This window comes from Plecotus auritus, assembly GCF_963455305.1.
Source record: "Plecotus auritus genome assembly, chromosome: 10".
Taxonomy (NCBI): domain Eukaryota; kingdom Metazoa; phylum Chordata; class Mammalia; order Chiroptera; family Vespertilionidae; genus Plecotus; species Plecotus auritus.
In genome coordinates this window covers 28,640,591-28,656,876 of record NC_137785.1, presented here as the reverse complement: position 1 = coordinate 28,656,876, position 16,286 = coordinate 28,640,591, and the positions used below count along the sequence as shown (strand labels likewise).

At 44.1% G+C, this 16,286-nt stretch overlaps 1 protein-coding gene across 1 annotated transcript in view; it reads left to right on the top strand.

Annotated features, from left to right (window-relative positions):
- The window catches only part of RHPN2 (rhophilin Rho GTPase binding protein 2), a 54,771-nt gene that overhangs the window by 15,430 nt on the left and 23,055 nt on the right, over positions 1-16,286 (top strand). Inside the window, exons 3-4 of the mRNA XM_080645559.1 lie at positions 9,843-9,971; positions 12,367-12,442. Coding sequence (XP_080501685.1) covers positions 9,843-9,971; positions 12,367-12,442 — 205 coding nt within the window. The remainder of the gene's footprint in view (positions 1-9,842; positions 9,972-12,366; positions 12,443-16,286) is intronic.

Genomic DNA, 16,286 nt, shown 5'->3' with positions numbered 1-16,286 from the left:
CCATATTGCCCATCACAGCCCCCAGATAAAGGTAGAGCAGTTGGAATATGTTAGAGGGGAGGGCATTTGGGAAAATGTCCCCCAAAATGCAGAAATGCAAGGGTCCCAGTCCTTAGCTGTAAGGGGGCTTCAAAGTTGGGCAGGCACCGTGAGGAGCCAGGTTTATACCCCTTCAAAGTCTTCTCCGATCTGTATCAGCCAGGAGCCCATGAACTTCCTGGAGTTTGATTGGGAAGATATTGGATATATTTTTTTAATGAGATATCAGGTATTTTTAATGTTCTTTTTCAGGCTAAGCAAGGACAATATTCTCTCTTCCCAGTTCCCTTCCCTCCCTTGAGAAAAGCTGGGGTAGAAATGTGATGACATTTCTCTGAAACAGTCAGTCTTAGTGAAATAAAAGCAAGTTGCCATATAGTTTAAATTAACTGGTTCTTTGAACAAGGGTAAGTCATTTAACCTCTTTGGGCTTTATGTTCCCCTCTTGTACTGGTAACTGTTGGACTGGAGCAGGGGTGGCCCACTCTGAGGCCTACAAGGGCCTCCTGGGCGTGAAAAAGGGTGAAGGGTTGGGACTGGTGCTATGGTAAAATTATGGCCAAGTGCAGGACATACGCTCTTTGGAGGGGCAGCTACAATTTGCCCTCTGTGGAGGGCAGGGCCAGGGTTGCCAGGTCTTCAGATTCTCCCCCCCACCCCGCCAAAATTCTAAAGATCTGACTTTTTTTGTGTTTAATCCTCTAATAGTTGAATTTTTACATGTTGGCAACTAGTTCAAGGGATGATGGGGAATAAACACCCTAGGAGTCAAGCAAACAAGTCCCACAAATCTCTAGTTTGTGACCTCCAGCCCAAAGGGTCATGAAGTTCTGGGCCAGGGGTGACCTGGGGTGGCTTTGGCTGTAAGGAGAGTGACTTGAGGTAAATGACTGCTCACACTGTCAGTTCTGAGGGGGCTGGTGCATGTCTCTGAAGTGGGGTGTGCAAGCTCTTCATGGCCTTTAGCGCCTGCCCTAATTCTGAGACCTGCCTTCTTACACTGAGAGATGAGCTGAGGCCCATCTCCTGGCTGCTCGGCTGACCTGCTGTCTTAGCCTGGTGCCTACATGAGAGCACCAAGCGGCACTTGCTGTAGTTTACCTGAACCCCTGGCAGAGCAGGATTTGGGGTCACATGGATTAAGGCCAACCTGCTCCAATAAGGCCTCGGAAGCTGGTGCAAGCCTATGGTGCCTATTCCTGGAAGGACAATTTTACTAAAAGACTTGGGAGAGGGCAAATGACGCAAAAACAAATGGAGCAATATGGGTCAGAATGCAAAATTCATATGCACTTAAAAAATAAACCATGGGGATGTTAAAGAAATTTTGGACTTGGGGCAAGAAGCCATCATCACACAGGGACTCTTATGGCGGAAAAGGCCTCAGAAACTCCAAATTGAGGAAACCATGTGCAGATGTGGTCAGTAGCCTCAGGAAATAATTAAATGTGGCTTTCCTTCCCCTGTTCACACGTGGTGGGTTGATCATTTACCAGGCGTCCTCAAACTATGGCCCGCGGCCACATGCGGCCCGCCGAGGACATTTATCCGGCCCCCCCGGCTGCCGCTGCCTGTCCTTAGCAGCCTTCTTGTCCCGGCCCGCAGTGCGCATAGGAATTTGTTCATAGTTTTTTTTTTAAAAACTATAGTCCGGCCCTCCAACGGTCTGAGGGACAGTGAACTGGCCCCCTGTTTAAAAAGTTTGAGGACCCCTGAAAGTAAGTGGCACACCTTCTAATTCTGGACTTTTGTAGTATGTGCATGCTCTTCATGAAAACCCACGGGAGCAGGCCTTCCCCTGGTGGTCAGGGAGGCCTGGAGACTGGGCATGAAAGGGCTGAAACGCCTGCTGCCTCATCCCCGTTGGCCTCAAGGCCTCTTGGCTGTACCCAGACCACAGGGCCTCCGAGGAGGTGCACACCCAAAGGAAAGCTGAGAAAAGCCATGTTCTAATGAGAAGGCCTGTAGACGCCATTCTTTTTCATCTGGAAAGGCAGCTCAGGTGCAGGCATCAGTATTGAGGAGACCAAGGCTCTGGTCTTAATTCCTAACTTGAGTCAGCTGATTCTATTCTTGTCTGTTGCCCCAAGCTATTCCCCCAGCCTGGATACAGGAGCTGAACACATGCACCATATTGAATTGGTGTGCCTTATTCGAAAAGCCCCTTTCCACAAGTGAATCAGTGAAAAATCATTACCTGTACTAAAAACAGCTCAAACTCTATAGTTGATTTCTGAATCATTAGTATACCCCAGTGATTTTCAACCAGTGTGCCGCAAGAATTTTTAAAGCATGCAATACCTCACTATTTAGTCAGGGACACAGAGCTCTTTTCCAACTTTTATTTTTTTTAAATATATTTTTATTGATTTCAGAGAGGAAGGGTGAGGGAGAGAGAGGTAGAAACATCAATGATGAGAGAGAATCATTGATCGGCTGTCTCCTACACACCCCACACTGGGGATCGAACCCACAACCTGGGCATGTGCCCTTGACTGGAATTGAACCTGGGACCCTTAAATCCACAGGCCAAAGCTCTGTCCACTGAGCCAAACCAGCTAGGGCCTCTTTTCCAACTTTGATTATTAAATAAAAAAATGACAATAGCCAACACAACAATACCCGTCCAGTGTGAATGCCCTGTTTCTAACCATAAATATATAGGTCATATAATAGAGTTGGATCTTATTGATTATGTTGCATAGTAAGGTTACATCTGATTGGTTAATCCTTGGTTCCCCAAATCCTTATATAAAAGTATAGGCACCAGATTTTCTCTTTTATGAATCCTCACTCGAGGATCTTTTTCCATTTGATTTTTAGAGAGAGTAGAACAGAGAGAGAAAGACAAAAATATCATGTGTGAGAAACACATCAGTTGGTTGCCTCCTGCACATGCCCTGACCAGGGCCCGGGCCAGGAGGAGCCTACAACCAAGGTACATGGAATCAAACCCAGGACCCTTCAGTCCACAGGCTGACGCTCACTGAGCCAAACCGGCTTCCACCAGATTTTTTTAAAAGTCACTTTGGAGCAAAAGGGTAGATAATTACTTTTTTTTGGTAAATCAATCAAAATTATACCTTTTTTGTCATATTGGCAAAAAATATATTTTTTGGTATGCCACAGAATTTTAGTAATTAGTTTATGTGTGCCAAGAGAAGAAAAGGGTTGAAAATTGCTGGTGTACCCAAAGGTCAGCATTGTGGAAACCAAACCTTGCCTAGCCACCAACCCTTTGGAGAGTAATCCACACAAAGAAGTCTATATCCAAAGAGCAGTTCATTGATTTGTTGCAAATTCTAATTCCCAAATTGTTGCCAAATCGAGAGGGAGGAGATGTGGCAAATATGTAGAGGTAGAAAAATTGATGGCAGAGAGGATATGTAACCTCCATGCCCCTCCTTGGCCTATGGGTCCCTTCCATCTGGCTGTTCCTGAGTTGTACTCTTTAAAATAAACCACAGTAAATCTAAGTAAAGTGTTTTCCTGAGTTCTGTGAGTTGTTCTAGTGAATTATCTCACCTGATTGTGGGAACCCCCTCCTCAGGTTAGAGGCCCTGTACTTGCAACTGGTGCTTGAAGTGGGGCAGTCTTTTGGCACCACGCCCATAATTGTGGGGCTGTGCTAAACCTGGGAGTTGGTGCCAGAAATGAATTGTTGGGCACTCAGTGTCAGAAAAATCCAAATTGGAGAATTGCAAACACCATTGTGTTTAATAAAACAACCTGTTAGAGTGGAATAGACTATATGGGCATGCGTCATATGTATGTCAAAGGATGGTTTTGTGAGAATTTCATTTTAGGGGTGTGTGTACATGTACTGCGTTGAGATATAAAATGTATTTTTTACTGATGATCATGGCCAAAAAATCCCCAAACCAATGATAATCACTAAGCTGAGCTTCCAACATCTCATTGCCTGGCTGGGGGAGCCCAGATGTACATATGTGAACATTTTATTGGGCAGTAAGTGGGCAGGTGCCATCACATCTGCAGCCAGGGTCAGGTGGCTTTATTTGAGGGGGAGGGGCAAAAATTTGTTGGTTCCTCAAGGAGGAGTTCGATTAAGGGAGGGGTAGAGAGGGGGGACTGAGAAGAAATATAAATACATCATGGACAGAAACTGATGAACCCAGATATGTAGTGAGGCAGAGGAGCCACCCCAGTGGGGAGGGCAGCCTGTAGGGGAAGTGTTAGCGCTTTGCTCTCTGCAGGTAAGGTGAACAGGTGGTGAGCAAAGCAAAGCTAATAACAGGTGGCTGGATTTTCATCATTGAGGAGGGGGTGGTGGTCAGGTACCTTTTCTCTGGCTGAAGCTCTTGGCTAATGAACTTCAGGTGTCCTCATCCATGAAATGAGCATAAGTTTTAGTACTGTACTCGGTCTGAGGGATGGCTTGAGGACCTGCCTGGATGGTTCATGGAAATGTGTGCAGCAAGGCCTGGCTCAGTACTTGGTTTTCATTGAAACTTGTTTTTGCAGTGATTCCTAATCTGTATAAAATGAGGAACCCACCTTAAGGTCTTCAAGTCTGTGTCAAAACCTCTACTGGAGAACTTGGGTAAAGTTCTTCCCTTCGTATTGCTTACCACTATTTTGTTCTGTGGATATACCACATTTGTGTATCTGTTTGCCAGTTGATTGTTCCCACTTTGGGGCTACTATGAATAATGGTATGTAAACATTGACCTGCATGTCTTTGTTTGGACATGGGCTTTCTTTTCTCTCATATAGATTCCTAGGAGCAGAATTACAATGTTAGAGAGTAAGTTTATGTTTAACATTTTTAGAAACTACCCAACTGTTTTCCATAGTGGCTGTGCCATTTAATTCATCAGTGTAGGAAGGTTCCAGTTTCTCTACATCCTCAATAACATTATTGTTTGTCTTTTTTATTTTAGATAATCTAGGTGTGTGTATTGGTATCTCATTATTCTTTCAATATGCATTTTTTTATTGACTAACTGGAGGCCCGGTGCACAAAATTCATGCCCCAGGGGGTGGGGTCCTCTCACAATCCGGGACCACTGGCTCCTAACTGCTCACCTGCCTGCCTGCCTGATCGCCCCTAACTTCCCCCCATGCAAGCCTGGTCGCCCCCAACTGCTCCCTCCCGCTGGCCTGGTCGCCCCTCACTGCCCTCCCCCCCCCACTGGCCTGGTCACCCCCAACTGCCCCCCGTGCCGGCCTGGTTGCCCCATGCAGCCTGCTGCTCAGTCGTTTGGTCGCCCCTCCCTAACCCCCTTGCGGGCCTGGTCACCCCACGCAGCCTGCTGCTCTGTCATTTGGTCGCCCCTCACTGACCCCCCTGCCAGCCTGGATGCCCCATGCAGCCTGTTTGGTCATCCGTTTGGCTTTTATATATATAGATGATATTTAGTATCATTTCATGCTTATTTGCCGTTCATACATCTTCTTTAGTAAAATGTCTATTCATATCTTTTGCCCATAAAAAAATTGAATTGTCTTTTTATTATTTAATGAACAGAACTCTATACATTCTGGATGCAAATGCTTTATCAGATATATAATTTGCAAATATTTTCTTCTAGTCTTGTGGCTTATCTCTTCTTTGTTTCTTTTTTGTTTCTTTTTATGGTGTCTTCTGAATCACAGAAGTTTATAAATTCAACAGAGTCCAATTTATCAATTTCTTTTTTATAGATTATGCTTTTGGTTTGTAGTTAAGAATAATTTGCCCAACCCAAGGTCATGAAGATTTTCTCCTGTGTGTTTTTTTTAAATATTTTTATTGATTTCAGAGAGGAATGGAAAATGAAAGAGATAGAAACACCAATGATGAGAAAGAATCATTGATCAGCTGCCTCCTGCACGCCCCTTCCCCCCCTCCCGCCCCCACTGGGGACCAAGCCCACAACCTGGGCATGTGCCCTTGACTGGAATCGAACCCTGGACCCTTCAGTCCACAGGCCAATGCTCTATCCACTGAGCCAAACCAGCCAGGACTCTCCTGTGTTTTCTTCTGGAAGTTTTAGAGCTTGAACTCTTGTCTTGAGGTCTCTGATCCATTTTTACTTAATATTTGTGTATGATAAGAGACTTAGATCAACAGTAAAGATTTAAAAATAAAAATAAATAAATAAAGAGACTTAGATTGTGCAGAAGAGTTATCATAGCAGGCCTGAAATGGCTATCCTTAGAAAGGCCTGCTTGCAAAGTTGCCTTTGCCTGGTGTCTGGAAACAGATTTCAGGAGAGTTCCCACTATTCTCAGAATTAATAAGAGGGGTTCATTGTGCCTAAACTGTTTGTACAAATAATGTGATTTATGCTGAACACCTGCTTTGTTTCTGGAAGTCTGGAATGTTAGAACATGCTGGGCAGAGGTGCCTACCTGACTAGCCCCTAGTAGAAACCCTGGACACTATGTCTCTAAAGAGCTTCCTTGGTAGATAGTGTATCACACGTATTGTCATAACTCCCTGCTGGACAAATTAAGCCATTCTGTGTGACTCCCTGGGAAGGGGTCTCAGCCACCTGTGCCTGGTTTCCTACAGACCTCACCTCATGCACCTTTTGCTGATTTTGCTGTGTGTCCTTTGCTGTAATAAACCAGCCATGAGTGGTGGGAATGCAGACTGGTGCAGCCATTATGGAAAACAGTATGGAGTTTCCTAAAAAAATTAAATATGGAACTGCCATTTAACCAGTAATCCCACTTCTAGCTATATATCCTTAGAAACCCAAAACACCAATCAGAGAGAATGTAGCCCAGTCGGTATGGCTCAGTGGTTGAGAGTAGACCTATGAACCAGGAGGTCACCGTTCAATTCCTGATCAGGGCACATACCTAAATTGTGGGCTCGATCCCCAGTGTGGGCCATGCAGGAGGCAGCCGATCAGTGATTCTCTCTGATCATTGATGTTTCTCTCTCCTTCTCCCTTTCTCTCTGAAATCAATTTAAAAAATATATGGGGTGGGGGTGGGGGGAGAAAGAATGTATGCACCTCTATGTTCATAGCAGCACAATTTACAATAGCTAAGATCTAGAAACAACCCAAGTGCCCATCAGTAGATGAGTGGGTAAGAAAGCTGTGGTACATTTATACCGTGGAATACTATGCAGCAGTAAAAAAAGAAGAATCTCTTACCCTTTGAGACAGCATGAGGGACCTGGAGATTATCATGCTAAGTGAAATAAGTCAGAGAAAGGCAAGTATCACATGATCTCACTCACATGTGGAATCTAAGTAACAAAATAAACTGATGAATGGAGTGGATCCAGAGACATGGAAGCATGAACAGAGTGCAGAATCTCGGAGGGAAGGTGGGTAAATGGGAGGTAATCAACCAATGACCTTGTATGCATATATGCATAACTCATGTACACAGACAATGAGGTGGTGAGGGTGGGGGACAGGGGCAGGCTGGAGGAGGTCAATGGGGGGAAAAAGAGGACATATGTAATACTTTCAACAATAAATAATTATTTAAAAAAGAAAAAAAGAATTATTAAAAATAAAAATAAGGAATAGACAAAATAAAATAATTACAATAAAAAATAAAAAAAGTCAGAGCCATGAGTACAACTGTATTGTGAGTCCTGTGAGTCCTCCTGATGAGTCACTGATCGTGTGGATAGTCTTGGGGACATTGACATATCCAGGGATGTCCAATTGCTTCAGGACCAATTGTCAGAAAGACTGTCTTTCCCCCTGGAATTGTCTTGTCACCTTTGTCAAAGTCAATTGACCACAAATGTAAGGATTTATTTCTGGATTCTATTCAGTTCCATTATGCCAATATTACATTGTCTTGATTATGTGGATTTATAATAAGTGTTAAAATCAGATAGCATAAGTCCTCCAACTTTGTTCTTTTTCAGAATTATTTGATTATTCTAGGTCCTTTGCATTTCCATATAATTTTAGGGTCAGCATGTCAATATTTACCAAAAAGCTGACTGGTTTTTTATTGCAATTTTATCATATCAATAGAAAATGTCAATAGAGAATGAATATCTTGACAATGGTGAGTCTTCCAATTTATAAACATGACATTTAATGTCTCAGCAATGTTTTGAAGTTTTTAGTGCACGAGTATTGTGCTTCTTTTCTAAAATTTATTCCTAAGTATTTTATTCTTTTTGATGCTAATTTGAATGAAATTGTTTTCTTAATATCATTTGCATATTGTTTATTGCTAGTATATAGATATAAAATGGTTTTTGTATACTTTGCTAAATTTATTCTAGTATTTGTTTCATGTCAAGATTATGTCATCTGTGAATAAAGACAGTTTTATGCTTTCTTTCCCATCCAGGTGCCTTTAATCTCTTTATTTACCTTATTGGCACTGGCTTGAACTTCCAGTACAGTGTTGGTTAGCCGAGGCAGGAGTGGACATCTTTGCCTCATTCCTGATCATAATAAGGGGGAAAGCATGAAGTACTAGTATGATGTTAGCTGTGGGTTTTCATAGATGCCCTTTATCAAGTTTTGTAAATTCTCTTTTATTCCTAGTTTGTTTAAAGTTTTCATCACAGAGCCAAACCAGCTCGCATACCTGTTATCAACTACAGGCAGACCTTGTTGTATTACTCTTCACTTAACTGCACTTCACAGATGTTGCATTTTTACAAATTGAAGGCAAGACCCTCCACCATCAAAAAGATCATGACTCCAAAAAGAAAAAAAACATGACTCCCTTTATAGTGGTGGTCTGGAACTTATTCAGCAATATCTTTGAGCAATATCATGCCTGTACTTTTTTAAAAATGTTTTTAATTTATTGATTGATTTTTAGAGAAATGGAGAGAGAGACATCGATTTGTTGTTCCACTTATTTATGCATTCATTGGTTGATTCTTTTGTTTTGTTTTTGTTTAATTTTTATTGATTTCAATGAGGAAGAGAGAGGGGGGGAGAGAGAGAAACATCAGTGATGAGAGAGAACCATCGATCGGCTGCCTCCTGCACACCCCAACTGGGGATCGAGCCCGCAATCCAGGCATGTGCCCTTGACCAGAATCGAACCCACGACTCTTCAGTCTGCAGGCCGACACTCTATCCACTGAGCCAAACCGGCTAGGGCCATTAGTTGATTCTTGTGTGTGCCCTGACCAGGGATAAAACCTGCAACCTTGTGTATTGCGACGACACTATAACCAACTGACCCCTGTATTCTTCTTTTGCATTTATTAAAGTGACCATGTGTTTTTTGGTTCTTTGTTCTATTAATATAGTATGTTACGTTAATTGATTTTCAGGTGTTAAGCCAACCTTGCAGTTTTGGGGTGAATTCTTCTTGGTCATGGTGTATAATCCTTTATATAGTAGCTAGGTTCAAGTTGCTAATATTTTATTGAAGATTTTTGCATATTTAATTATGAAGGATATTGATTGGTCTGTCGTATTGCTTTCTTGTGATGTCTTGCTCTGGTTTTGGATCAGGATAATATTAGCCTCGTAGAATGAGCTGGGGAGTGTTACCTTCTCTATTTTCTCATCCATTTTCTTTTGAGGGGATAATTTATGGTCCTTTATGGGTGGCTGTGAACAGTTCTCTGTTCTCTTCTCAAGGCTGATTCTTTGCAGAGATGTCTTAGGATTTATGCCTGGCAGCTCAGTGTCATTGGCTATGTCCAGGGCCATTTGCTGGTAGGTGTGGCTCAAAAAGGGGCAGGTGCCTGGCATTCCTGAAACATATTATCTGATCACATCTGGCACTCACATCTGCAGGTGGTATCTCAGAGCTTCCCTGCAAGGTTTGGGGTGTCTGCTCACTAAGCAGCTGGGATATCTAGCTGAGGGTGCTTCTCTCCCCCTCTTTTTTAACAGAGCAGCCACAAACCACAAGGTACGCGAGCAGGTGCGCCTGGAACTGAGCTTTGTGAACTCAGACCTGCAGATGCTCAAGGAAGAGCTGGAGGGGCTCAACATCTCAGTGGGAGTCTATCAGAGCACAGAGTAAGTGTGGGTGATGCTTCCTCCAGGTACTTTCTGAGCCTCGGAACGTGCCACACCACGAATGGCACAGATAGTCGGGGCGGGGGCGGGGGCGGTGAGGAATCCCCCTTTGGGAAGCAAGGAAATGATTAGGTTTGGGGTGAGCAAGATGCCAGGGATGAACCACTGGAGTTTGTTGGGAACATCTGGAGAATTGGACAAAAGGGCATTTATTTGTCCTGGGCCCCTTTGGAACGTGGTTTTATGGGAGAACTGCATGGCTGGATCCAGGCAAGGAGATGGCCTCTCTCACATGAACTGGGGTGGCTCGGCCATAAAAATGCCCTGGAAGTGCTTTTGTGGTTAGCTTTGAGAGCCGACCTGCCAGGGAGGCCCAAGTTGCTCTTTCTTCTTCCCTTGATGCTCAGGCTTCACCACCATGCACAGGGCCTGGATCACTTTGTTGGTAGAATGCAAAAATGTCTAAACTGCCTTTTATGTCAAAGATTAGGGGACTCATGGGAGTTCCCTGAGGAGAAGCAACTGAGACTTCAGAAATGTACTTCGTTAAATATTTGAGGAACAGATGTTCTAATTCAGAAGTGTCTCATGGGGAGTGTTTGTGTGAGGCGAGGTATTAAGGTGTGGCTTTCAGAAAGCTCAGGGAGTCTCTCACCCCAAGGTGGGAACTGTCCATCTTCAAGGAGAAATAACTTTGAGAAGCTCCAAAGAAGAGTTTGCCCACTCTTCTGGGTGAGGAAGTGAAACTTCTTAAAAGGTAGGGGAGCCCGAGGGGAAACTCAGAAAATCAATCGGTCCCTGGATTAACAGAAGGATGACATTCGAAAACCTTGAGTCATCTTTGGAATGTGCTTTTCCTGATTGCCCCCAGTCCTCTGCACACCACAGGTGTGTTTTTCAGAGCCGGAGGGAAGAGCGTTAGCCCGTGAGACCCGTGAAACCTCTGTTCTCCCCTTTGTGACGTCCGTGGGCCCTAGCTCACTCAGCTCTGGGCTCACAGTGTGGTTTTGGTCACCTAATCAGCACCAGTGCAGTGTTTCTCCCAGCCTACACTCTGGTATTAAATTCCAGTGTTTTGCCCAAAAGGTCAAAGTTCCTCGAGGAGGCGAGGCAGGGCCAAACTTTGGTGATAAATGGCGGATGCTTCCTATTCCCACTTGTACTGAAGCTCAGGGATGTCCCTTGTGAAGACCTCCCACAGAGACATGCAATTAAGGCTTCAGTGTTGCTCTAAAGTGGCCAGTTGTCCCCTGGGCCATTGGGCAGAGGGGAGAGATGTGCACATTCATAACGCCCCCCTTGCATTTGAATCCGCCCTCTTCCTGTTTTCAAAGCAGATTGCCACTTTCTTAGTTGATCTTTAAACACTTCTGTGAGGTAGGCAAGGAAGAAACAATCTAATTGTGCAGATGAGAAACACAGGGAGGTCAGAGGTTAGCCCAAGAGTGGGGCTGGCCAGGGAGTCTCAGAAGACTGGCTGCTCCTGGACAGGCACAGAAAGAGCAGACCTTGCCTCCAGCCCTGTGTGGGGTGAGGACAGGAGGATGCTGAGGACAGAGGGGAGGGGCATGGCCCATCCTCATCTCCTTCCAGCACGGTCCAGCTTTCCCTGCGGGCTTTGGGGAAGCCACACGCCCTCTTGGATCTCGCCTGCTTTGAGCACAGCCCCTTGTCTTCCTTCCAGCACAGAGACAGTTTCAGCTTACAGCTGCATTGTCCATTCACCCTGCTTAGCATTCCTGGCCTTCTCCCCTGGCTGGGCTGAGGAGCCCCAGGAGGTCTCCTGTTACAGGTCAGGGAGCTAAATCCCTGTTTGCAGAACACAGCCTGAGCCAGGTTCACTTCCTGTTGGCCCTGCCCCTAAGAACTAGGCTCAGGGTGCACTCCCAGGGTAACCTGTGGGGTAACCAAGTAGTCAGTTTCGGGGAGAGGAGGTGGAGGGGAAGCAGCTGGCCAGGGCCTGACCCTGGGCTGGGAGCTAGGAGCACTTAGTTGTCAGATGGGGCATCTACCCTCAAGGCCTTCCTCATGCAGGTGATGAGACACCTAGAGAGGTCCACGCCAAGGAGGAAGCAACTGAGAGCCCAGGGATGAGGGCTGCAGGAGAGGTGGGACCCAGGCGCAGGCCCTGGCACATAGTAGGTTCTCAGCACAGTTACTGAAGGAAGGGTTGAGATTGGAGGGATAAAATGATTGAGATGGTGGTAGGCCCTTGTGTGTTAGGCTGGGACCAGGACAGGGATGTGTCCAGAGTCTTCTTTATGGAAAATGAACTGGTGTTCGGGGTTGATGTGAGGAGGGGGTGGGGACCTGAGCTGGGCTGCTGGAGGAGGCTGTGGGTACAGAGTGGCCAGTATAGGAATGTTCACAAACCAAGGTGCTGTGCTTCTTGTAGGGAGACGTTTACAATCCCGCTGATTCCGCTTGGCCTGAAGGAAACCAAGGATGTTGACTTTTCAGTTGTTCTCAAGGTAAATCTCAAAGCAATGGGAGCTGGAATCACTGTTTTCTTAAACTCCTGTGTCCCTGAGCTGGATGCTGGTGTGTCACAGGCCCTGCCTGCTGGGTTCAGGTGGGAAATGGGAGAAGTACTCTGATTAGAGACGTAAAAATTTAGGCTCAATGGGCCAAGCATCCATTGGTTTCTGCAGGGTGCACCTGAGCCCCCTCGGCGGGCCGTACAGAGAACCTAATGCCATCTTCAGGTATTCTTTAGTCACTCTGAGGCCAAGTCAAAGAGAGTCTGTGGTGCCTTGTATGCATATATGCATAACCCATGGACACAGACAATAGGGTGCTGAAGATCTGGGGCAAGGGGCGGGTGCACTGGAGGGGGTCAATAGAGAAATTGGGGGACATATGTAATACTTTCAACGATAAAAATTTATTTTTTTTAAAAGGGTCTGTGGTGGACATGCTTTGGAATTAAAAAATTGTATCCTACTTTAGTATTTTTTTTCTTAAATTTTGTAACTGATATAGGCCATATTTTTGGAAAAATAGCTAAATATTTTTCCTAAACATTTTATTATGAAAATTTCCAAACTTACAGGAAAGATGAAAGAATTTTACAGTGGACTCCTGTATATTCACTACCTAGATTCTACCATGAACATTTTACTATAGTTACTTTCTCACAGATTTATCCATTTCTGCATCCTTGTGTCTGTATACCAACTCATTTTATTTTTTTAAATATATTTTTTATTGATTTCAGAGAGGAAGGGAGAGGGCGAGAGAAATAGAAACATCAATGATGAGAAAGAATCACTGATTGGCCACCTCCTGCATGCCCCACACTGGGGACCAAGCCTGCAACCTGCTTATATGCCCTGATCGGAATTGAACTGTGACCTCCTGGTTCATAGGTTGATGCTCAACCACTGAGCCATACTGACCAGGCTCATCTTATTTTTTGATGCACTTCAAAGTAAATCAAAGATGCTGGTTTTCACTATCTTTAAATACGTGAATAACTAGAGTTTATGGTGGTTGTTTTTCCCCCATCCAATTTCTGGGGATCTGGTCTTTCCTCCCCCCTTCTCCGCCCCCCCCCCCCCCCCGTCCTTTTCTTCCTTTGTCCTTTCTTTCCTTTTTCCTTTTTTAAAAAATAATTTCTTTATTGAGATATAAATTATACACCATACAATTCACCTCTTACAATTGAACAGTATGTGACTTCCTTTTGACTGTGTGTCTGGCAGGCAGACCATACCTGTAGGCCCACCTGATGCTGGTGTGTCACAGGCCCTGCCTGCTGGGTTCAGGTGGGAAGTTCAGGTTGGAGGCAGCAGGAAATGCCTCGCCTGCAGGTTGGGGCCAGGAGAGCCTCCTGAAACCTGGAATGCCCTCTTGTTTCTCTTCTCCCAGATCCATCAGTCTGAGTTTTAACAAATCACCTCAGACTTCCAATTAGGAGGAGAAAATGGAGATGGGGTGGGAGGTAGTGCCCGTCTCTGAGCTTTCCAGCACAGGCCTGTTGTATAGGAATTAATCCCAGCATCATGAAAAAGTGCTTCAAAGAATTAAGTTTCTTTTCATAGTAATCCTAGTGACTCATTCTGGACTAATTTTAGTTTAGAAAAGAAAAAATTATATGGTATTTGGGGCACTATAGCATTTGTCCTTTTAAAAGCAGTCGGTTAATGCTTTGAAAGCTTCTGCACTTGACTTCCCTTCTGGAACAGAGACTGTGACTCACTTGACATAAGCCCTTTCACCCAGGGCCTTTTTGCCTGCAGCCTTGTTTAATCTGGTGCAGGTCCCTGTGAGTGTGGGGTTCATTTTGGAGTTTGAGAAGGACATTGATAGTCTTGCAGGGCCTGGTATCACCAGAGATTGGATTATCTGGGTAGAAAACAATCTAGGAAACACAGTTTTATGCCAGCCTTTCACAGGCTACTTGAACTTTTAGATGTGACACTGTCACAGGCCTGACACTTAGACCGTCTGTCTGTGGCAATGTCTTCTGTTGCTTTTGTAGGATAATTTTCTTAAGATTTAATTTGTTACTTGGTGCTAGAGCTGCAAGAGTGTAGGCATTTTAAAGGGCATATGTAAGGATTCAAACATGTCACATGTCACATGCTGAATTCCACATTAAAGCCAGTGAAAAAATCACGTGCTGTGGGCATGGCCAACTACTATTCAGCTGAGGCTCCCAACCATGTAATTTTAGCCTAAAAGGGACTCTACAAATGTCAGTCAGACAAAAATTAGAACGTTTGGGGACATTCTGTTTTCTCCCTTCCACATTTGTGCTTCAGAGTAACAGGTGCTACAGAAATAGTTTGCCTGACTTCATTAGGGCAATTCAGATGGTCTTTAAATCTGTCATATGTGTCTGTGTGGCATTTAAAAGTTAGTAAAGCCGCGGAAATCGGTTTGGCTCAGTGGATAGAGCATCGGCCTGCGGACTGAAGGGTCCCAGGTTCGATTCCGGTTAAGGGCATGTACCTTGGTTGCGGGCATATCCCCAGTAGGGGGTGTGCAGGAGGCAGCTGATCAATGTTTCTAGCTCTCTATCCCTCTCCCTTCCTCTCTGTAAAATATCAATAAAATATTTTTTAAAAAAATTAAAAAAAAATTTTTTTTAAAGTTAGTAAAGCCTCACGATGTGATTTAGTATTATTTTAAATAAATGGGCTTTAAAATGGTCTCATTAAAAAAGCACCATCAGGTCTGGCCAGTGTGGCTCGCTTGACCTGTGGTTGAGCCTTAACCTATGAATCAGAAGGTCATGGTTCCATTCCCGGTCAGGGCGCATGCCTGGATTTCGGGCAGATCCTTATTAGGGGGCATGCAGGAGACAGCCAGTCAATGATTCTCTCTCATCATTGATGTTTCTATCTCTACCTTCCTCTCTGAAATCAATAAAAATATATATATAAATAACTTTTTTAGGAAGCACCATCAAACCACATTCCCTTCCCTGACAATTCAAGTTGTAGTTTTTGCTTTTAAATAGAGCTTTGTTTATTTTTCTAATTTAAAACACTATTCCAAAACATTCAGAAAATACCAAGACATGGAGAGAGCCCTTAAAGCCCACTACCTCTCCCCAATAACTTGCTCAGCATTTAATCTTTGGACACCTGTGCTCTTCCTCTGATGGGGGCGGGGGGGGGGGACTCCCTCCTGAGGGCGTGTGACTCCTCCCTTCCAGAGGGCTTAGTGTGGTGTCTCCTTGTGCTAAACAAGGTAGCTATTAATTTCCTTCTTTAGGCAGCTTCCACCAGCAGTTCTCTGTTAGCTTCTTTGCACACCTCCCTGAATATTCCCTTTGGATAAATTTCTGGATGTGAATCTAGTAGGTCAAAGATACATATTATATTATGTAACTTCCCCCCAGAAATGGTCCTCCCTACGTTCCTTACAATGTGTAACTGCTTGTCTTCCTGCACCTTTGGCTACACTCGGTATCATTCATCATTTTGATTTTAAAAAGAACTATCTTTTTGATTTTTGTGAACTCAAGGCAAAAGTGATACCTTATTATAGTTTGCACTTCTTTGATCAGAAATAGAGTTGAATACATTTTTGTGTATGTTTATGTGGCCCTTACATTTCTCTTTTTCAAACTGACTGTTACTGTCCTTTGCTTTCCATAGTGTTGCTCTTATTATATAAAACAGGTGTTTTGTTTTTTTTTAACATGTGCAGGGTAGTAATTCTTGGTGTTATATATTGCTAATATTTCTCAGTACATTCTTTCCTTTAACTTTTGTTATATAAGCAACAGCCAGTTTAAAAAAACACTGTATTTTTCTTCTAACAACAGATTTTATGTTGTTAAAGTTATCAGTTCTTCTCTTT